We start from the raw sequence: 23,299 nt of genomic DNA on the forward strand, positions 1-23,299 counted from the left end.
ACTGATGATAGTGGTGGGACAAAGTTGTCGGCCATAAAACCAAAACAATGAACAGAAAACTCTGCACAGTTGGTGATAAATCTCAGTGGGTGTCTAACTACAAGAGGATACCTCTTTCATATTACATGTAGTGCTTTGAACCCTTGTTGATATAAATATTGATTATTGCAGCTTAAATAGACCATTTGTCTTTGAAAAACTGACAATGGCTTATTTGGCAAAGTTGAGCAGTAAAGGCAAAAAAAAAAAAAAAAAAAATGATAAGAGACAAAAATCTGGACACAGACTGTTAGAGAACAGACGAGTGTCCATGACTGAGATAAGAGTTTAAAAAATGATACCAAGAGCAAATATTAGCACTGTAACCCTATACTGCATGCCTGGAGTTCACATAAAAAGACAACTGCCAATGTCAAAAGTGTAAAAAATAGGACTTCCAATGTGACCAAGAACAAAAATGAAGGTCAAACGAATAAGAAAAGTGAAAAGCTTTATTGCTGGCAAAGAGGAAGAGCACTGAACTGGAAATATCTCCGCCATTTCTCATTGTGTCCATCTAAAACATCAATACGAAATCACTGCAAGCTGCTTCCTAGTTCTTCACTTCAGACACACATCGATCGCAAAGTTATACATCCTCCGTGTGTGGGTTGGATATGGAGGCTTCAGGTAATTTGATGGTGGAGTAAGAGAAATAAATTTAATTTACACAATGACCAGGCAACGTGATACAACATCCCCAAGGACAAACACTGAGTCATCAATAAATTAGATAAGGAGGAGTGCTTCAGAGTCTTTGCTGAGGTATCTTGGCACATTCTTGTACAGAGCCGCAACACACAAGTGCATGCTACAGCAGACGCACCACACACACACACCTTTAGTTCAAAAGGATTGATGACTAAAACTCTGAAGAGGGGAACACAGTAGAAGAAAAAAAACTTGATATCAATTTTCCCATCGCATTCTTGAAGAAAATCTAATCACGGCCAAGGTACAGCTCTGACTACCCCAGGTGTGAGAAACAAAACAGTGATTCAATACTGCACTGAAATGAAAGTAAAGATATCTAACTGGGGACCGTAAAGTACCATCTGATATGAAGTGCCATCAAAGAGAAGAAGATTTTAGGTTCTGCCTCTAATTTGCTCCTTCTTTCTATTTTTGTATGTGTCCCAAATGTGCAATCATGTGCCTCCATCTTTCATGTCGGTGTTGTTATCTCTCTCATGGTCTCTGCACTGTGGATCTGTCATTGATCACTGACTTTGATCCCTGAGAATCTCACATTATAATATGCACTCTAATCATCACAGTGTCAGATGCCTTTGCAGGCTTTTTGACAAATGCTGGCCTCACACTAAACAACTTTTCAAGCAATTTCGCTGTCGAAGACAAATTTCCAATGTCGAATAAAAAATCCTGAGAGTTTTATCTCAGTTGGTGCGTGCTGCCATGATCTTAATCATTTGGTATAAGGTGGTCATTAAACCCAGTCTAAGCTGTAATAAGTCAGTCTTTTTCTCGTCTTGACATTCTGACCAAATCAAACATGTTTATTATCTTAGGTTTAAAGCCTTGGCTCATGCAAATAGTGAAGAATAGCTGCGCTCTCTCCAGCACCAAACAAGAAGCAGGAAACTGGGTAGATGGAACTCATTGGTGGGGACTCTCAAGAGGCAAGAACATGAACAAGTCTCGGTTCTCTTATGCCTGGTTCACACTACTCAACATTACTGTTTGTTCTGACTGTCACTTTGCCAGATTACACGATTGTGGAGTCATAAAATCATGCCATGCCTTGGCCCACAGACATGACACACTACGCGATGGTCCACTCCAACTGTCCTTGGTTGTCTGTGTGATGCCATCAGGTTATTCCTGTCCTATTTTTATTATAATTACTATTATTTCAGTCACTGTGTCTGTTTATGTGCCAGCCAAAATGTTACTGTAGTAACGTAAGTGCCAGCAGATGGCAGGAGCTACATTTGAAGCACCGCATGCAAACAGTGCAAGTCACTGAATCCTCCACAGCAACTTCCTGCAAATGTTTCACAATAAAAGCCTGAATGAAGGGATTCTCTCAACCAAAATTATAAGGGGCTTTTAATTTTATACAGATACAGAAAGTGTTGAATTTGAAATGATGGTGCGATGTATTGACTTTATCAAGGCAACGGGAGCAGATAAGAAGTAAAAATAGAAAAAGACAGAGAATAATAAATAAATGCCTGTTTATAATTTAGTCTGTTGAAAATGAAGCTGGGAGCCTCTGCAGTTGTGGTGAGAAAAAGCCATGCTACTGTTTTTAAATTTTATTACTTTACATCCTCCATTATGAAGAAATAACATTTTGTGCTAGCCTGATGCAAATGGCAGTACTCAGCGGGTTGATAAAGTGCTTCTGCTGTTTCACACCATCATTTTCCCCTTTTACTCTGTCGTGGTAACATCCCTAGAGGAAATATTAAAAAGGTTGGGGTGTTGTTGTCATACAGGTGTCCATGGCAGCAGATCATACTCTGTGTACTGGTCAGATTGATGGCTATGATGGGATGTCGTGAATGACAAAAAGTTGTGAGGTATCCCAGACGCTGCGTCAGTTGTCGTCTACTATGAAACACTACATGAGATGAAACAATGCATTATCACTTATCACACTACTTGTCCTTCACAATCTGGGCTGACACCGTACGATGCTGTGTCGGGCTAAAATCGGGCTGATATTGTGTACACCGTGGAAAAGGAGGAGAAACCGCTGGAGTTATGGAGTGAATAAGAGTCGCTGTTTAGTTCAGCACGTGTCTGAGCACTTATTTTAGTGGGAAAACTTCATTTTTTAAATGGTTCACATCTCATTCCCACAGTCTCCTCCCACTATAATAGCCCAGCTAACCAACTGAGGATGGTAGAGAGTTGAGGTGACAAAATCCAATATAATTAGGGGTGGGGCTACAAATCCATACAGCATAGTATCACAATACTTTTGTGTGGCAATATCGTATAGTTACACAGACACCAAGTATTGATTTTTTCATTCATCTTCTAACTGCTTCATCCTCTTGAGGGTCATGGGGGGGCTGGAGCCTATCCCAGCTGACATCGGGCGAGAGGCAGGGTACACCCTGGACAGGTCGCCAGACCATCGCAGGGCTGACACATAGAGACAAACAACCATTCACGCTCACATTCACACCTACGGACAATTTAGAGTTATCAATTAACCTAGTCCCCAATCTGCATGTCTTTGGACTGTGGGAGGAAGCTGGAGTGCCCGGAGAGAACCCACGCTGACACAGGGAGAACATGCAAACTCCACACACAGGATCGAACCGGCAACCCTCTTGCTGTGAGGCGACAGTGATAACCACCACACCACCGTGCCGCCCGTATTGATTTTTTATTATATAAATTATTCATATTACAAAAACAAATTAAACTTTTGGTCAACTACTAGAATGATATAACCAGTTGCTTTTTCAGTCCACTAGATACATTTTTCTGCAATAAAAATGAAATGAAAACTTTTATTTGATGAAACTGTTGATGTTGACAAAGTTTTCCTTTGGGTACATAATTGGCAGTTGAAAAAAAGTAATAAATCACAATAATATTGTATTGTGATGTATCATGATAATATCGTATCGTGGGGCCTCTTTAGATTCCCACCCTAATTATTATTTTGATTTCTAATTGACAAGTGTACTGTCGAAATATGAGCCCTTTCATCTTTTGTTTCTAGAGCTATGTGTACTTGTGGACACATTAATATTTCTTAATATGTCAGATGGCAGGGTACACCCTGGACCCTGGACAATTACATGAACTATCACAGAACTGTTTTGTAAAGGGACAAACAACCATTCACTCCTCACGGACACATCATGGGGAGCCTATCCCACCAATTAACCTAGACAAAAGTAATCAAGTTATCCTTTTGCAAACAGTGACTCTGAAAGATCTCCAGTCTTTGCAAAATACGTGAGTTGTGTGTGACTAAAAGCTCACATTGTCTTAAGATGTCAGAAGGTGTCAGACTTTAGATTTTCTAAAGTCTTTTCAAAGTCTTCTAGTCTATGGTAGGCATTACTCTCTCTTAACCTGCAGCGTACCTCTCAGGAGCTCAGTTTCTCTCTTTAAGTGTGGCCTTGAGTGTGAGAGTTGACTCTTGAGCTCAGCAGTAGACCGTGCTGAATGAGACTGTGAGGTATCATTGAAAGCTTGAAAGAAAAGTTGGTAAGTTTAAATACTTTAATCAAAATCCAGTCTTGTTCCAGCCATTTTAGCAGTTTGACTCTTCTTCACACAACTTGAGAAAGCTCAGTCACTCAGTGCTGAGAGGACATAATGATGCACACCTGTTTTCACTCTCACTGATTGAGCAGCTGATCTGCACACACATCACATGCTTCAGTGGATACTTTTAACACATTGTAACCCTGTGGAGCACAAACAGAAGTTTAAACAATCTTGTTCTGTTATTTACAGAGCCCGCCTGGTGGCTATGAATTAATAATGTGTAGAAACAGGATCATTAAGTCTTGGCCATGATTTAATAAAGTGTGGGAATTAAATAATTTTGCATGGCCACGAGAAAATTATTGTTCGTCATCTCCATGGAGATGACAGTTCACTGATAAACTGGCAGGTGTGTCATTGGTAGCTTCAGCTGCTTGCAAACACGGACACATTTAAAATGATTTGATTTTAATCTATGATTATACAACAAGTAGATGTGATGATCAAATCAGTGTGACATCACCTTCAATAGTTTACAATATATATATTTTTCTTTTTCAAACTGATGCCGGTCATGTGTTTTTATGGGAATTTGGACCATCTTCTCTGTTCAAAGTATACCAGCAAGCATTTATTCACAGCATAATAAACACCGTGTCTCCAAAACTGACAATCAGTCTACCACGTAGTGACTTTAGATTCACGAACAAACCCTTTTTTAACAACTCTTTAAGAGGAGTGAGTTCATTCGTTTCCATCCAATTCAACTTCCTGCTTCTGTATGGTGCATGTACAATTCTGCAAACCAGCCAGGTTAAAGTTTGACTTAGAGTCTCTAATAATTATTGGAATTAGTGAACCAAAAGAGACGTTCATGACTCAATTCACCAGTGGCAGGCTAACAACACGAACACTCAAGCCCAGTTCAGACCAAAGATTCACGACGAGTTGAAGCAGGCAGCTACGGGCTATGTGTTGTTCTGCATCGTGTTGAAATCCTGTCCATTCACACCAATGCAAGATGAGACGGGGAATCATCTCTAGGCAACAACTCTCTGTACTTCCATTTGTTTACAAGCCTTTAAGGCATATTTTGTGGCTGAATATAATTTGTAGCTTCTTAACAAAACTTCTTCTATTAGTCTTAGAAATCTATTCAGACATATATAGTGACTGCCCTTGCAAATTTGCACATCATAGAAGAATGGACTTTTGGCCCCATGGCAGATATCTGCACTCTCTAAGCAGCCTTCTAGGATTGTATTGAGATTTTACTTCTACTCCAGGCTGGTTTGCTTGTTATTTTGGTCAGGGCTCTCCCTGAAGTCACATTTAATCATGTACATATGACAATAAAAGCTTAAAATAAAATGGACTCCTTATGTTGCTCGTCTAGTTTCACGTTACTCCCGTCAACTAACTCAGGGTTGTAATGTACAGCTGACCTATTTACTGAGTGATATCTGTTAGCTCTGAATGATATCCACATGAAATTCTTTTTTGGCCTGATTTTATATTGTGTATTTTTTGCTCTCCCTGTCCTCTGAAGGCACTATATTTAGCATTTTACAGTCTACAGTAATTCCTGCCGTACAAGTGGCTCTGATTAAGCATGTATAATTTGATTAAATGGTCTACATGAGAAGTGGAAAAAGAAGGACTGATTGATTAGATCAATCTTCCCTCTCCTGTACGGCACCCACACTGTTAATTACTTCCTTCCTGTCATAAACTGCAGTCACATTACTGCCATGGCATTTGCTCCCATGTAACTTTGCTGCCAAATATCCAACAGCTGAGACTCGGCACTCGTAAAGGCTGAGCGCAAACAGCAGGGAGCAGCTGCGGCCGTAAACATGTCAGTTTACCAAAGTTTAAGGTTTTGTGGTCCAACTTATGAAAACAACTTGGACAAGTGTATTCAGACACATGTCCAAGTAACTCTCTGCTAAGTGGATACAATAACAGCTCTCAACATTCTGCGATATGGACAGGAAGTGTTACGATTATGACGGTGTTCAGAGATGTTAGTTCAGACAAAGGCGTTAGGGATAAATGGTCTGTTGCAGAGCAGTTACTGCAGTTTCCAGGACATTAGTGAACATGTAGTCAGATAGCAGGTTGTTAAGCCTGTCAGTCATTTCAGCTCCCAGTGATGGCCTCGCCTTGAGAGCTACTGTGCGCTTGTTAGAGCCAGTTAGATCAGATGGCAAGTGCTGCAAAATGACGCACTTTATATGACTGTACTGTATGAAATCTCAGAGTTGTCAAACCCCCGGCAGAGTTTGATATAGGAATGACACAAGTTTAGCCCCCATTAAAAGCTCTGCTTTGTCTATTTTCTACCATGCCCTGTTATCCTGATATGGTCACCTCTTTGTATGACTTCCATTTGGTGTTCACAATTACCTGTGGGTGGCCAAGCAGCAGAAGTTGAGCCAGGTTCAGCATCAAGGTGACTTAGCATTTTTTCTTTCTTTCTTTCTTTTTTTTTTTGGAGCCTTTGGTGTTGGTGCCTCAGCTGTGCCAACCCCAGTGGTCTGACTTAAAAGAAGGAAGGATGCATTTTTTTCACAAATTATTAATGTGAAAGTCTGAGAGAGAGGCCAAGGTTGTGGCTGCCTTTGCCATATTGGCTCACTGTATATTATCTTGGCTCAGATCACAGAGTGAAGAGCAACCACTGGAATGCTAATAGTAGTAATAATTAAGTACTACCTTAAAGCTGGTGTTGATGGGTACAAATGCCCAAAATAACTTTTAAGAATATTGTAATTCAAGCAAGAGCACTAGACTTTTGCACTTCCTCTTGACTTTTTTTTTTTTACAGGCTTTTGGAAATCTAAACGTGTAACAGGAGACTTTAACCAATCACAGGCCATTTTAGAGAGAACAGCTGTAAAATCTGTCAATCACTGCTCATAATCCGTCAAACTAGACAGTGCTGATCAAATATTTATCACTATTCTGTCACTGAATTGCCTATTCCTCACCTCAATTGCTTTCAGAAACATATTTTAGTGTAGTGTTTAGCTGAAAAATGAAAAAAGTTTATGACCTGCCCACCACAAGGCAAAAAGAAGCATCGCCCACCAACTTCCTCATGTTACAGCTACATGTTTCTGAAAACATTAGGGTGAGAAATGAAAAATGCCCAGTTTGACCGTAATTCTTGAGCAGTACTGGACTCATAGACTGCATAAAATAATAGACACAGCCGCTGTGACATCACCCACTGTTTTGTGGACTCCCATTTTGAAGCCTCAAGTTTGGCATTTCGGCTGTTACCATTTTGTTTTGTTTTTTTGCGCCGAAGTGACCAAATTTGGATGAGAGGGTGGAGCTGTGGAGGAGCAAGGGGTGGACGCCTGTCACTCAAGTGGCTCCTCCCTTAAATATGCGTAACTGTAAGCCTTAAAAAAATGCTGAAGGTTGAGTTATGTAAAAATTCATCACCCTTACAGTTGTCATGAAAATTTAAAATGTTAAAATTAGCTATGGAGACCAAAACTGTTTCTTGTACCAGGCTGTAAACATGTTTATTTCTGCTGTACATGGGGGTCTATGGGAACTGACTGGAGCCAGCCTCAAGTGGCCGTTTGTGGAACTGCAGTTTTTGCCATTTCTGCATTAGCTTCATTTTTCAGCTCGGGAGTTTGCTGTTTGACACGACTTAGCGCATTCAACACCTTTGGCAAGCACCCCATCCATTGCACCTATTGCACAGCCTAATGTAGTGTACAAATATTGTATTACCATTGCATACTTGAGGTGCAGATATACGCATATGTTTCACGTCAAACTTATTGTGCGGTCATTTTTTCAATGGATTTCAACCACAAAGATAGAAAACAAACAAATTTTATAATATAGTCCAACTTGTTCTAAAAAATGAAAAATAAAAGCTTTGGATATTGAATCTCTACCTTTCCTCTTGCCTGTGCTGTCTGTGTTACTTCGGTTCAGTTAATAGTGTCTCTTTTATAACGTCTTCCAGCTGCAGATTATATAGCAACAGGCAACTCCAAACACTATTCACCATACTGGCTTCCATTGCCTGAAGTGAGGGCAAGGCTCATGCACCACTTCTCCCTGTCTGTACTGGTTGGAGCCCAGTAGCTCTGAAGGCAGCCCTCACATCTGCAGCCAGTCACAAGCATCATCACCTGAGCCTTGAGACCGGCCTTGGTGAGGAGTCAGACAGCTGTGCTCTCCAGCTGTGATTTGTGTAACTCATTGAAAAGCCGTCTGGCTGATTTGGAGGTAACATTTGTCTGGGAAAGTTGGACTCTCAAAGGTAACACACTGCTTTTGTGTTTAGAGGCTGCTGGACTTTTAGTTGTTAAAAGGTAGAAAGCTTTAGGGTCAGGAGGGCAAAAGGGATAAACAGCTAAAACTTGGAACAGAGCATTTTGGATTGCCAGGTGAAGAGAAGATGCACTCCCTGTAATTTTCTTTATAGGGCTCTTTGGCTTTTTGTAGTCTTTTCAGAGAGACAAATGCACTCAGTCTTGTTGTCATCACATTTCCAACTAAAGCTCTTTCTTGGCATTCTTCTATAGCCTTGTCTGCCACACTTTTCACTGTGATCACTGTGTTCAGAGACATCTGTGAAGCTAAAAATGATTATTTTCTTATACATTTAAACATAGCTGGAGCTGAGGCAGTTCTTCCACATAAGAAGTCTTGAGAAGTGCGTCAGTTGATTCCTTGTAAACCGCAGTTCAGTTTGATTGGTAAATGACTGCAGCACCGCACTAACATCCTCCGTCTCACTTTCCCTCTCTAACACTTCCATAGTCTGTACCATGCTCTTTTTGTGTTTATTCAATGCCGTCCAGTCCTTTTCGTCTTTCAGCTGCCTTCCTCTGCTCCGCACGCTTTATTCCATTATTTTCTTGACTAGGAAAGATTTTGTGCTTTTAAATTAAAATGAATATTTGAGAGCTTCGCCGTGACACTTCTTAGGAGTTATTGAGTGACAACTAGAGTACTTCCTGCAGAGAGATGACTGGCCTTGAAACATCAACAGCATCAGCCGACTATTCACATCCCAGCATCAAGCATTACACAAAAAACATGACAGTGATAGAGAGCTATCCTGCTGGTGGAGTATACATAAAGACCAAAGAATGCAGTTCCATTGTCCATTGATGTCCATCCAGTATCTTCAAGTTCTATTCTTCAAGTAACTTTAAGTTCCAGTGATTTTTTTATCCTCTCCTTATATTAAAATTCCTTTTAAGCTTGTCAGGATGTAAAAAATCCTAGCCTTGTGAAGCTGAGATGAAAAAATTGCTGTTTAAAGTCCAGGGAAAGCAAAAATAAATATATGTAATGAGTTTGCCACACCACAGAAAATGTGTTATAAACCACCCAGCCAAATTTGAATGATTAAAATATTGCCAAGTGTATAAAATTAGATTTCAAAATTGTGAAGAAAAAAGAAGAAAAAAGAAGATCGAGCCACTGAAAGATGACGGACACTCATTGGTAGTCAAGCCAATAGCACAGTGACATAAACACACCCTGAACCGAATAACTAGTCGCCACGCAGCAATAGACAGTTGTTAACAGCTAAATCAGTAGTACAGCACACAAGCCCCTCACCAGATTGAGCCACAGCGTAACAACAGACACTCGGGAGCTAAGCCGGTAGCCCAAAAAACCTGGTACACAAAAATGGTGAAAAACATTTCTAACTCCACAATTCAGTACTACACAGTTCTCACTTTTCTCATGTTTTCAACAATTATTTTCTGACATATATAATGTGTTTAATTTCACCACATATGAAACTGAGTTGGCAAGTGGCCCTGGTGCGATATGGATGATACCCTTCAATTTGTATGTTCCATGATTGTAATGGATTAATGATGATTATCCCTTTTTTCCAATGTGATCACACAGAAATATGTAAAATGACCATGAACTCTTAACACTGCAACACATGATGATGGCACAGTTTGGTTTGTTCACTGTTATAAAAAAAAAGACTAAGTTTGTCACGTATGGGTTGTAAGTAAGTCGTAAAGTGACGTAAGTAGCCTAAGTTACATAACCTAACTATGTAAAGTAAATAAAGTCAAAATAAGTTAACGTTGGCTTTGAGTTTCACAAGGTACACAAACGGTGTTCTCCTGGGTCAAAGTCCTGTATTTATTTAATCAATTCACCATCCTTCACTCCTCCTTCAGCACATCCTCATACAACAGTTTGTATGGTATCTTACAAAAATGCATGTTTTCGTAGGTATTCAAACGAAGAGTGCATGAGAATAGCCTGCCTCTCTATGCTGACTTTCTGGCTCTTTATACCACCTACTGGGTCGTAACAATAACCACTGCCCACTTCGTGATGCCATTGTACCAGTGAATTTGTGTTTCTACTATGACAAAGGATCCTAATTGACTTTCCATTGCCATTGTTTGCGGGGGGCCCAGCATGCAATTTTTACACATTATTTGCTACCACCATGTAATGCAGTGTTAAGAGTTTGTGATCATTTCAGGTATTTCTTTGGATTCAGGTTGCAGGTTCTGACACTGTTGATGTCTTAGTTCACATTTCCAAATTGATGCTTGTTTCTGGTTTCCATGAAAACATAATTCTGGTCTTTTTATTTGTTTGCTGGATTTTAGGTTGAAAAAAAAAACTAATTATTTCAAGATCACACACAGCTCAGACACCTGCAGAGCGCAGAGTCCTGCATCAGAGCAATATCCTTCACTAAATACCCAAATAACACAACCAGCCTTGTATCTTTATTGAGACAGTATACAAGATGTGAATGGCCACAGGCTATAGAGTGGGTTTATACTGTTTCAGAGGCATTCTTTTTAACTCCTGCATTGTCCAGCTCTGATATCCTCCCTCCCTAAATTCCTTCCCCTGTCAGTTTTTGACTACAGAACACACTGAAACTCAACCAGCCTCACACCCAGACCTTTCTTCAACCTTGACTTTTCGATTCCTCTTTAGTCTTGTCCTTGCTCTTTTTTCTCCCTTCTCACTCTTGTGTTTTATCCGCAGAGTTGTCACCCGTCGATAGCTCTGACCTTCTGGGTTATTTACCAGTGCCAGAGCCAGAGGAGGACCACCATTCATTATTTCTTACTGTTTTTCCTTGCTGTAAGGTAGAATGCTGGCATACACACAACATGCAGAAGCCAGGAGGGCACTTGGAGAGGACAGACCTCCATCAAGGCCAAATGCCCTATCTTGCATTGCTAACAAAAGTGAGAAAAAAAATGTTAATCCACCCTGTGACTTGGATCCACTTTAAAATTTCATGGGTTCCTCCTTGGCCCGTGCTACACCCTTCCACCAATTTTCATGAAAATTCATGAAAAGCCAGTAGAGTTTTCAAAATCCTGCGAACAAACAGACAAACCAATGTAATCTCATCCCTACTCGTCATATTTTGATGCTTAGGCTGAAGCCCCCAGCATTGTTATAACGACTGAATTGCATTGTATCTTGACTAAGTTCAAGTCAGTTGGATTGAGGCAACAAAACTGCTTGGTTGGGGTTAGAAAAAGATTTGTGGTAGAAGTAAATCATATTGGTCGATTCACGTGACAAAATAAGGGACGTTTTATAACTAAAATCCATTTCTGCACCAAAAGTATTTAAGCACACCATATCTGTTTACCTCTCCTTTGACTCCATTCTCACATCCCTCCCCCCCAAAACCCCTTTTCTTTGTTTTTCTTTTTGTTGTTATCTCTCTCTTGTCTCTCTCTCCACAGAATAAGGGAATCACCATAGGGCTCTGTCCATAGTAGACTGTCCGTGACCCTAATTTCTGTGATCATTTCCCCCTACCTTCCTTCCAACTCTGTCTCTACTTCCCCTCATCCCTCTACCCCTTTGACTCTCATCCCTTCATCCCACATCCCTTGATTCTCATCCCTACTTCCCTCGACCCTCATCCCCATCATCCATTATACGTAATAAACTAACTGCAGTCTATAACTCCATTGGCATAGCCTTTGTAAGTGAACTTCTCATGGGACACAAACACCGGTCTCCTGGATCAAAGTCCTGTGCCTGCTGGACCCACTCTCGTAATCTTTATACAACGTCCATTGCTCTTAATGTCTAATAATGACAGATGGGTTTACGTACGAGTTGGTTTTAAGTCTGTTGTGTCTCAAACAGACGTTAAAGGGTGCATTGTTCATCTGTATCTGATGCAGAGGTGCCACTGCCCAAGCAGCATTTTTGACACCCTTGGAATAAGGCAAGGTTGGACAAACAAACCGAACTAGAAAGCATATCCTCCATCATTTAAAAAAATTGCAAACTGTAAATACAGAGTCAATATTCCACGCAGTACCTAAACTGGGCATAAATAGTTTATTCTCTAAAGAAATTATAATCAACATATCAAACCATGGTCTATCAATGCCAGACATTTGAAGACTGCATACATACCAGGATCTGACTTGGAGAATGTATCCACATCCAGCAGACTCCTGTGGAAACAGCAAAAGTGCAGGTAAAAATGGATCCTTCCAGCCCTTTCTTAATTGTTTTGAGACAATGTATTCACTCATTAACATTTCCTGAATTCCATTTTTATCTCTTTTGTTTTTCCCTCCCCCGGGTGTTTCTAGAAGTCTCAGCTAAGCCCCCAAAAGTTAGGTCATGGGCAGATTTAAATTGCTCCCTAAGTTATTCAGTGAAACTAAAAATACCATGCTGCCAACCCTTTCCTCAAAATGCACGCACAGTAAGCCAAGTAAAAATAATGTACACTAGGTTACTAGTCAAAGGCTGATGAAGATCCTCAGGAAGAGGAAGATGAAGAAGGGATTAATGTTAGTGTTAATGATAATTAATGAGCTGTAAAGGTGCTGTTAGGCAGATTTTGTTACCTTTGGACGGAGACAGGCTTGTGCTTTCCCCTGCTTCCAGTCTTTATATTAAGCTAAGATAACCCGCTGCTGGCTGTAGCATTTGTCATTATGTAACTTAAGATCTTACAAAATAATTTAAGAGATGGAAAAAATGCCATGAATTTACAATACAGTGTTGTGCAATACCAGGTTTGAATAATGCGTAACACGCCTGACATGTAATTCAAGCTGCTTTTAAATCTTTCGGGGCCAAATGGAAACACACACACACATTCACACACACACAAAAACTCCATCTATCCTCCAATCTGAGCCAACTCCCTCTCCCAGGTTGGGGCTGTCTATCTCAGGTGTCTGGCCACTTCAAGTCTGGCTGATCTCAGGAGGGACCATACAGGAGCAGCAGCCATTCATTATTCAGGAGTAGATTGGAGAGCCAGTCAGCACACGGCCAGGCAGGCAGGTTGACGGTCTGCAAAACCCTGACTGAGTCTTAACTGCTCTGTCAGTTAGTCAGCCGGCCAGTCGGTAAGCAGAGCAGCCGACCGTTCAGCCGAGGCAGCCTGCCACCAAAGAGGAAATTCAGGAATGCTGCTTTGTTTTGGGTTTTAAAATCAAAATGTATTTTAAGAGGATTATTACTGTGACTACTGACATTATTTCCACATTTTGTGTAACATTTATGAAATTGCATCACGCGGGCAATCTCTCACCTGATGTGTGACAATATGCCTGCAACATTAATAATCAACCATGCATATCTGATAACCACTGGCAGGACATGTTGCAGAAAATCAAGAGATTCAAAGGGATTTTAAATTGCTTTGATGCATATTGTAGGCAGCTGATTGGATTTAATATTTAGCTGAGAGCAAAGGGCATCAGAGAGTAAAAGGTCATGATAGATAGATAGATAGATAGATAGAGGAAAAACACATCTAATTAACTTCTATCACTTTGATGCTTGCTTGTAAATCTGAATCCCTAATTAGACTGATCTACCTGATGCTGATTTTTTATCTGGGTTGAAACATCTGCAGGCATGTGTAGGAGAGTTTGACCTTACCTGCACGAAACGGTAACTTCTATTTTAGTTGCAGGGACTCTGGTGTTGAGCGGATCGAAATCCCCTATTGATGCCATCATCTCGACTAACGGCACTAATGAGCATCCGCGGAGAAAGAAAAAGAAGAAGAAGAAGACGGAAAAAAGCTCTGATCAGTCACAATAGGATCGTGATAGCAGTAAATCCATTGTCGAAGATCTTGTGATGTTTGGCTTGTGGAGCAGCAGCGGAGGAGGGAGAGCCGAGAGAAACGGGCTGACAGAGACAGAGAGGGAGAAACGAGGAGAGGGAGGGAGAGGCAGCGAAAGTTGTGAGGCAGATTTAAAGTTCATTCATCCTTCATGCGTTCACGGTGCGCTCCCGGTGTCTGTCCGGTGCTGAGGAAGAGGAGGAGGAGGAGGAGGAGAGCGCAGCCAACCGGAGGCACCGGTAACAGCACGGTGCTTTCTGTCTCTCTTTCCCTCCCACTGTGCGTGTGTGTGTGTGTGTGTGTGTGTGTGTGTGTGTGTGTGTGTGTGTGTGTGTGTGTGATTAATTCCCTTGCATGTACTCACCTGTTACTCATCTATTAACGCCACTGTTCATCAAATATTTTCCAAGGCTTACATTCACCATATTGGCCAAAAAGCTTGTATTTCAGTATTAACCTAAACATATATAACATATGTTATTGGTGTTTAGCTGTATAAATAGGTGGTTATATATACTGGGATTACAAATCAATGACCATTGATCATTTGTTAATGGCGAGCAACAGGAACTCATGATACACCCTGCAGTTGAATTCATGCATTAAATCACAATGACTCATGTTTTAGCTCAGCATTACCTAAGAGTATGTATATCCTTATTATAAAGTGTTGCTGCTGATGCATTGCCAATAAAATGTGCAGTGGAGGCCAGTGTTAGAATGATGATAATTTATGAGTAACATTGACAGTAATATACAGAGAGCAGCTTTAGAGAATGTGAACAATATTTCATTTTGAGCCTCCAGTGACTCACAGGAAAATGATGATAAGATATGACACAAGGAAAGAGTGATTCTGGAGGTGAAAATCTCTGGTCTGCATGGTCACCCTTTTATTACAGCTATTATTTTAACATATACTTAATAAAGTGTGCAATATGAAGATAGGTTGGGAATATAGTTTGCGACAAAATATTCTCCAGTTCTTAATATACATGTCAAGATACCAAGTTTGTCTTTGGGTTAAAGAGGAGGTTTTATGCTCTGAAAAGCTAGCGTGTTCATGTAGAAGACTGCAATTAGTGGTGCTGAAACATGTGTCAGACAAGGACAAAACTTCTTACACAGAACATTACATTAAAAACAAAGAATTGTGTCCTCTAACCCAAGGTCGACAAATAAAATCCACCACAGAAAAATATTACCTTCATAACACACATCTCAAGTTTTTTATTATTACCCAAACAGAGCAAGTCACTAGAAATGAATATTTTACTTTAAAAAAATAGCTCTGAAATTGTCACATAATGAGCAATAAAACATGAAATGGACCTCGTCCTCAGTCTTGCTGAAGTCGCCTAACAAATGAAGCCCTTTCTCCTCAGGGAGAAAAGTAAACCTACCACTTTTACTGCTCGTGGTAAAGTGCCTGAGTGTCACATATATTTGTAATTTATTATAGCGAATATCAAAAGCCCATCTTTCCTCATATGTAGGAAACATATTTCATGAATATTACTCTGAATATGTCTTGAAAAATAAGAACTACACATTTCACTGCACTTACACAAGGATGTTCATGCAAAACATCCCAAGGAAAGATATTTTTAGTAAGCTGCTGCTCAGCTCCAAATCGTCTCACATTTATGTCTGACTGGTGATGGCAAGATAAGGCATTCCTTACTGCTCCACCAACTTTTGGACAATAAATCAAATAACTTATTATATTTTGGACATATGAGATATAACTGCAATCCCTGGATTCATATATAAACAGAGAGAGAGTGTGTGTGCAGGTAAAAACTATACCTAAATATATACCTTATTTATCTTTATCTCAGGGTGTAAATCAGGTTTGTTTACTTCCAGATATTGTCTTCAGACCCGCTGTACAATGTAGTGGATCATACGGTATATAATGCATCCTCTGTGTTCATGAAGCACAAGCAGCTCTTTTCTGGAAGAGTTGGTGTGCAGCTCTGAAAACCAACTGCCCTTTGGTGACATTTTCTTTCACCAAAGGTTGTTAACTTCCGCCAAAGTGTGAGATGGACACAGAGTAGCCATACCAATATGTCACAACACTGGGAAAATACTGCCATTGTTGGAAAATATTTCAAATAAATATGAACACATGGGCTTTTTTATCCTGCTTGTATTCCATATTTCTGATTTTCATTATCATTATTTATAAAAAATGTAATGTAATGTAGTGTATGTGTGTGTCTCAATGGCAAAATGTGGCCCTGGAGACATCGTAGCAGGAACTTCCACAGAAGCTGTTTTGAGTTCTATGGCAGGTGGTTATGTGTCTGTCTCTCTGCCTGTCTGTGGACAGATATTGTCACCACGGTAGTGTCACAACAGTGTAAAATGCAGTCACAGAAGGTCTGTTGTTGGGATCACAATGAAGGCCGAGTTTGAAGATGGTTGTGTTTTGAGCAAGTGGCCTGAAAGTAGGGAGGTAGGAAGCAGGGAAGGGACCAATCGACCCTTCACTTTACACCCCTGGCCCACATTTGTTTCAAGTTGGATCACTGTATCACGGCTGGAGTGATCCCATCACAAGATGGTTTTGCAAATGGGGGAAATGTTTCAAAGGGAAAATAAAGTACTGGAGTACACTGATCAGTTTACAGCTTTTAATAGCGCAAACATACGTTTCAACACCACTGTGTCTTTATCAGAGTCAAAGAGAGCAGAGACAATCAGGCAAACATATATAAAGTCAGCCTACAACATGTGAGCAGTTCTTATTGCTTCAACAGAATTTCAAATGTATTAGATGATAAATCCACAGGTGGGAGTTGCTATTGTTTATGCCACACCCCATGCACCACAGCAACATATCCTCATACATGGGATATCCTACGAAAATGCACACAAAGATTTGTTCATAGGATATCTTACACGTTTGTACCCCACAAATGACATAACATATTTAACCTAAAGTTATGGAGGTTTGGTTTATGCAAGTAAAGTTACTGTGGTTAGGTTGGGAACTGCCCATTGGTTCGACAGCCCATTGGTTCGACATCCCATTGTTCCGACCATATTAAACCCATTGTTCCGAAGTCCGTTCCGAAATCATCATGATGCCCTGTGGTTAAGGTCTGGTTAGGTTTAGGCGCAAAAACCACTTGGTTAGGGTCAGGAAAAGATCATGGTGTGGGTTAAAATGAAAAAGAAAGTGGCAAACACATAAGCCGTGAGCCTGCTCCGCCTCAAGCCAGTCGCGGCGCACCATACGGACAGTCGGACTAATGGGATGTCGAACCAATGGGCTGTTGAACCAATGGCATGGACCCGTTAGGTTCAGGAAAAGAAACATTGTGAGGATGTACCTAAAAATGATTCAGAGTTCACATGGTTCCAAACACCAATGTTCTGGGGAAAGTTCTGGCGGCATGTCTTGTGTTTTGTGTCCCGTCCCCCGATTAGGTTCAGAGGCAACATGACTTTGATTGAAGAAAGAGCTATGATTCAGTATCACAAAAGTACGTAAGAGACCAGGGTTCACATCCTGACTTCAAAATGTGCCTCTAGGCTTAGGCATCAGAAGGACTTTGGTTAAGGTCAGGGGAAGATCATTGTTTCAGCCACTGTTGAAGCCCATGATCTTTTCTTAATTGTAACCAAGTGCTGTGATTGCCTAAACATAACCACAAGAAACATTAATAATAGTTGTTATGAGCAGACTGTATTGCGAGAGTAGATATTTTGGCAATACATTTCTCTTAAAAAACAATTTGCTGTTGTAGCATTTTAAAGTAATTTATAGAAGACAGAATTAGGCTTTGTCTTACTTCCAGACACTGTGTCAGGATTTACTTTTTTTGAGATCTTTATTCTTTTCATTTATATTGGTGCATATTTACAAGTTGTGTTTAATGCAGCTAGGTGTCCCAGTGAAATACATCCATATGTTCTGCACCTTGTGATTTATGCCCACTGTCAGTGATGAATAACAAAACAGGAAGTAGTGCACTTTATTTGTCACATCAAATCATACGTGGTACATCTCAAGTGAAAAGTGATCCTGTCAGCTTCTTCAACCTGTGCATTTTAATTTAGACCTTTTCTGCCTCTTCTTACATTGTTGGCTGCTGCTTTATAATTTTCCATGTTTCCTGATGGTTCTGGTAATCCTTGTTGTGGAATGATTTAACTGTGGTTCTGATGCTTCTGCTTCTCAGTGAATTAATTGATTTTATTGGTGATGATGGGGGTGTCTTGGAACAGGCTCCAGACTCTGATTGGCTCCATCTCTTGCATCACTGGGAGCTTGTGTAATAGTCATAGTTTGTTTTCATATCTTGACCTCATCAAGATGGTCACTGTAGCCGCCTCTGAACGGCGTTTGGCAATGATTCAGGACAAGGCTATCATTCCCATTGCCACTACAGTCTTTACTCACCATAAAGCCCATGACTCACCCCCTTCTTTGGCCAGAGTCCTCTGCTCTGTCAGATCGCCATAGAAGAAGAGTCATATGGTTGAATAACACTGTCCAGGATTTAGCCAGGCTTATTTTTTATAAATAATATGAAATAATATATAATATAATATAAGTTACTGATATCATTTTGGAAACTGATGCTGCACAGAGATTGTCCAGTTCATTATCCCACACCTGTACAATGGCTAGCAGGATGCTAGTTCAGTTGGTGCCCATCTTCTCCATCTTTTCCTGGACATTTACTGATGTTTACATTTGAAAACCTCAACCTGGCTAGCTAGCAGAAGTTGGCAGGAGGAGAGCTACAGACTGGTGGGTTGATTTCCACATCCCATCGGGTGACTCACAACCACATGCCATCACCGTCCAACACCAGCCACAAAAAACACCACCAACACTTGCAAAATAGACATAATTATGGCTAAATTTAGGACAAATCTAGTGGAGCTAACAATAAGGTGCCTGGAAATGTTCACGCCTTCATTGTACCTCTATCTGAAAGTTAGGGTAGCATCGTGGTAGTTCATAAAGGACACTGAAGTCATACGGCCGGCTTTAATCAGCTGACTAAATCATTGTCTCTAATCAGTCACACACCAATCACAGCCCATTCTCACAGCAGGGTGGTCCATTTAAATATGGCCTCCTACTCATGGACCCTTGCTAAAACAGGCACACACTGCTGCAAGGGGCAAAGCCTTTCCTCCACCACCCAGCCTCCACCTCTCTAATTCAGAATCCTAACATAGCTCAAAGGTCAAAATTGTGTTGATCTCTTGCTTTGAGCCCATTGTTGTATACCTGTGGCAGTTTTCTGCATTGCGCTCCATGTTTTGGTTTAGCATGCTGCGTATCTAATCCCAGTCTCACTCCAAAGTTGTCGAAATCCAGCACTTGGGCAGTGACTTGTGGCATCAGACACTGACGAAAATAGCTGTCCCTTAACGTCGGCCAGTCACCTTTATTGTCTAACAGTGCTCTGCTGTGTCAGGGGAAAACAGCAAAAGTTCGAGTAGGGCAGGTGGGAGTGGTGTCGGATGGGTCCAACAAACACCAACTTTCACCTGGGAGAGTGGTGTTCGCATCGTGTGAGATTATAAAGCCAAACCCTGTACTTTTGTCCTAAACCTAACCATGTGCTTTTGTTGCCTAAACCCAACCATGTGCGTCAGTTGTTGGAGGAAAAAAAAAAATTTGGAAAGAAGACAATGCATGTAACAGGCAGAACTTGACATGGTTTCCCAGATCGTCAACAACCAATGCACCCAGGGTACCTTTCAAGTTGTATGTAGACATTGAAGGTCCATGACCAAACATCAATATGTGATGAGTCTGGAATGAGAATATATTGCTAATCAAGGAGGCAGCTTATGTGTGGAGCCAGGGTGGAGTGTTCCTGACTGAATCAAAGCTTCTGCAGTGTGGCTGAGTTTCATGCAAGAGTTTGCATCCTGTTATAGACCTTCAGTTACCTTTTACATTTTATTAAATGGATCTTCGACCATCTCCTAACTATAACCATAGTTTATTGTCAACAACCACATTTTTCCCCGTAATAACCCAGTGTCAGTGTTCTTTTCTGATGATATGGTTGGTTTAAAGGTGAAACATGTAAGATTTTGAAGGATTTAGTGGCATCAGAATTTCCGATTGCAACCAAATGAAACTTCTCCTGGCTAGAATTCCTTCAGTGTTCATTGTTCAGAAGGTTTTTACCATAAGCCAAGAGGGCTCTTCTTCTCCAAAACAAATGGACCATGTGATTAAAATCAGTAAAAACACTGAATAAAACAGTTTCACATTAGAAATCAATGTGTCTCTGGCCTTGTTTGGCATCTCAGAAACAGCGACACACCCACTACATGCTGCCTGTGCTCTCCTTTTTCATTTCGGGGGTTATTTACCATGAGCTGAATCATATGCAGAGGTCTACCCCTTTCCAAAACAAACGGAACTGGTGATTTAAATCGTTAAAAACTGTGGTGTTTGGACCCAGTTGCAACACACTGACAATCAGGAACAGCTTGTCATGACTTTTACTGTGCCAGGTCAGCAGGTACAGAGCAGGCCAAATTAACAGCACACAACACAGTTCAACACTCCAGCAAAGTCTCTCCACAAAGTCTTTGGCAGCGCAACTGGTTTGGCAGAACCAAGCCAAAAGGCAGGCGAGTGAGCAGGGGCACTAGCCCAGCAACAAACAGTTCAGTTTAACAGCAGGCAACTGCACTGTGGAGGAGCAGGCAGGAAGGCAGAAAATCCAGAACCAGGAAAATACACAGTCAAAACAGAAGGCAGTTTGAGGCCTGGCAGAGTGTCGAGAAGCCAGCAGGTGAGTATTAAGGACGCATGCACAATGGCGAATTTGGTGACATGGTGCAAATCTCTGGGCCACAGAAAACCACGGGTAAGCAGACTGGAACATTCACGCTGTAGGATGAAAAAGCCAAGAAGCCACAGGCAAACAGGAACAAAGGACACAGAAGCAGGTCTTGTGGTCAGGGACAGAGGGCTGAGGTGTTTACCGGGAATCAAACAAAGCAGGCAGGTCAGAGGCAAGCAGGGTTGGCAACTGGATATCAGTCTGGATTAAAGTGCTGGACAGTCTAACATGAGTGGCAAACAACAATCTGGCAATGAGTCACAGAGAGGCTGAGGTGTACTGGCTGAGAGTAATGAGGAACAGGTGAACTGAGTTGACTTGATGAGGTGGGCGTGGTGGACAGGCAGAGGCAGGAAAGGTATAGACAGGTGACTGGTTGGCAAGTAGGAGTGGTGTAGAGGTGGGATGAGTGGAAAATTACTGACTGAGGGCTGAATGACTGTTCATGCAGAAAAGAACAGAAAACAAGGCCCCGCGCAAAAGTTGCTATCTATAAAAAAGACTTGATGGAAGAAAATCTGACCCATGCTTACGAACATTTTGGAGACGAGAATTGGCGGCGCAGATGGTGAGGTGGAACCCTGATTGTATAAATTGTTGTTTATTTTTTGGTGGATGCCGTTTTTGGCTTTTGGCTTTATGTACATTTTTAATATGGATCCTATGTGTTGTTTTATAAATGAGACCCGAGGTGACCAGAAATGCAAAACTGTGACAAAAACACTGAATAAAGCAGTTTCATGTTTACAAGCCAGTGTCACTCGAATGTTGCTTGTTGCAGATGTGAAAATGCAAAAAATGCAAAAGTGCAAAAAGTCAAAAATGCAAATGGCCCGATCTGGAGCCAGTGTTTGGTTTGTCCATTCTAGGCTACTGTAGAAACATGGTGGTGCAACATGGCAGTCTTCATAAATGAGGACCTGCTCCCTATGCAGATATGAGTAACTCATTCTAAGTTGACGAAAACACAACGATTCTTATAATCAGGTGATTATACACTAAAGAAAGCATACTCATTATATGATACCCCCCTAAATCCTACACACTGGACCTTTAATGAAATCATTACATGTTAACAAAGCTGGGTTTTTAATCTATTTTAGGTGTACTGGTTGGTGTCTGTATCTGTGGACATACGATGAATCTGCCATGAAGAGTATAATCTGCTGTGCGCACTGTATGTACTTAATGGGAAGTTGGAAGTGACAGAGCAATAAATAAAGAGTGCCGGGTGGAGATCAGGGGTCACAAGGGGCCTTACTGCTATTTTTTACCCCGGGGCAGTTTAATCTGGCTATGGCAATGAACCTTTGCACAGCACATTTCCAGTGGATATATGAAATAAGCCTGGGAACAACAGCCTGACTTATTGCACACCTAGAAACCGAAGCAGTAAAAGCCTACACTCACTTAAAATTCACCTGTGGAAACCCTGTACAGGAAACACCATCCCACCCTAACACATGCTCTCCTTCTTACCCCATTCGTGTCTAACACCCACCCAGGCTGTACTTATCGCTCACCTTGTAACAGCAGACATGGGCGGTTACATCATATACTGCATATATTCAGCGGAGCAGGTAATCGAACAGTCGGGCTCACACGCCCATGGTCAATTAGCTTAACAGAAGAAACAAGCTGTCATCTTTTGATGAGATGTCTGCGCTTCTAAATCTGGAGGGGCTCCTCTGTAATTTCCTATTAATCAACTCTCTTGAAAGCATCATGACACACTCTTTAAAGCCTCCCACTGTGACCTAATCACCAGAATTACATTTCAAAGCTTCTGCAAAAATAGCTGTGTTTTGAAATATTGTATTTTTGGAAAACAAAGCTGCAAAGGTCTTCGAGAATCAGACAAAAGAGAAGAGGAGTGTGTAAATATGTTACAAGAACAATAGGAAGAAGGCATTCAAAGGCAATGTTAACATTTAGTATAGACTAAAGGTGATGCAGCTCCATCTCTTGTAAAACACAGGTTTAATCTTTATGCGTTTAAAGCAGATTCATCCCTAAGCTGGTTCAGAGGTGATGGACAGTGACCGTGACTGTCTCAGTTCTTCCTTGGCCTTGTCACACAACAATAATGACAAAT

At 41.0% G+C, this 23,299-nt stretch overlaps 1 protein-coding gene across 2 annotated transcripts in view; it reads right to left on the bottom strand.

The window, feature by feature from the left end:
* The window catches only part of LOC125891451 (copine-9-like), a 130,374-nt gene extending 115,788 nt beyond the window's left edge, over positions 1 to 14,586 (bottom strand). For both annotated transcript variants that reach the window (XM_049580757.1, XM_049580756.1), the window contains exons 1-2: positions 14,173 to 14,586; positions 12,682 to 12,722 (exon numbers count right to left, since the gene is read on the bottom strand). In XM_049580757.1, coding sequence (XP_049436714.1) covers positions 12,682 to 12,722; positions 14,173 to 14,252 — 121 coding nt within the window. In that variant the 5' untranslated portion in view covers positions 14,253 to 14,586. The remainder of the gene's footprint in view (positions 1 to 12,681; positions 12,723 to 14,172) is intronic.
* Between the last annotated feature and the right edge of the window lie 8,713 nt (positions 14,587 to 23,299).

This window comes from Epinephelus fuscoguttatus, linkage group LG7, assembly GCF_011397635.1.
Source record: "Epinephelus fuscoguttatus linkage group LG7, E.fuscoguttatus.final_Chr_v1".
NCBI classification, from domain to species: domain Eukaryota; kingdom Metazoa; phylum Chordata; class Actinopteri; order Perciformes; family Serranidae; genus Epinephelus; species Epinephelus fuscoguttatus.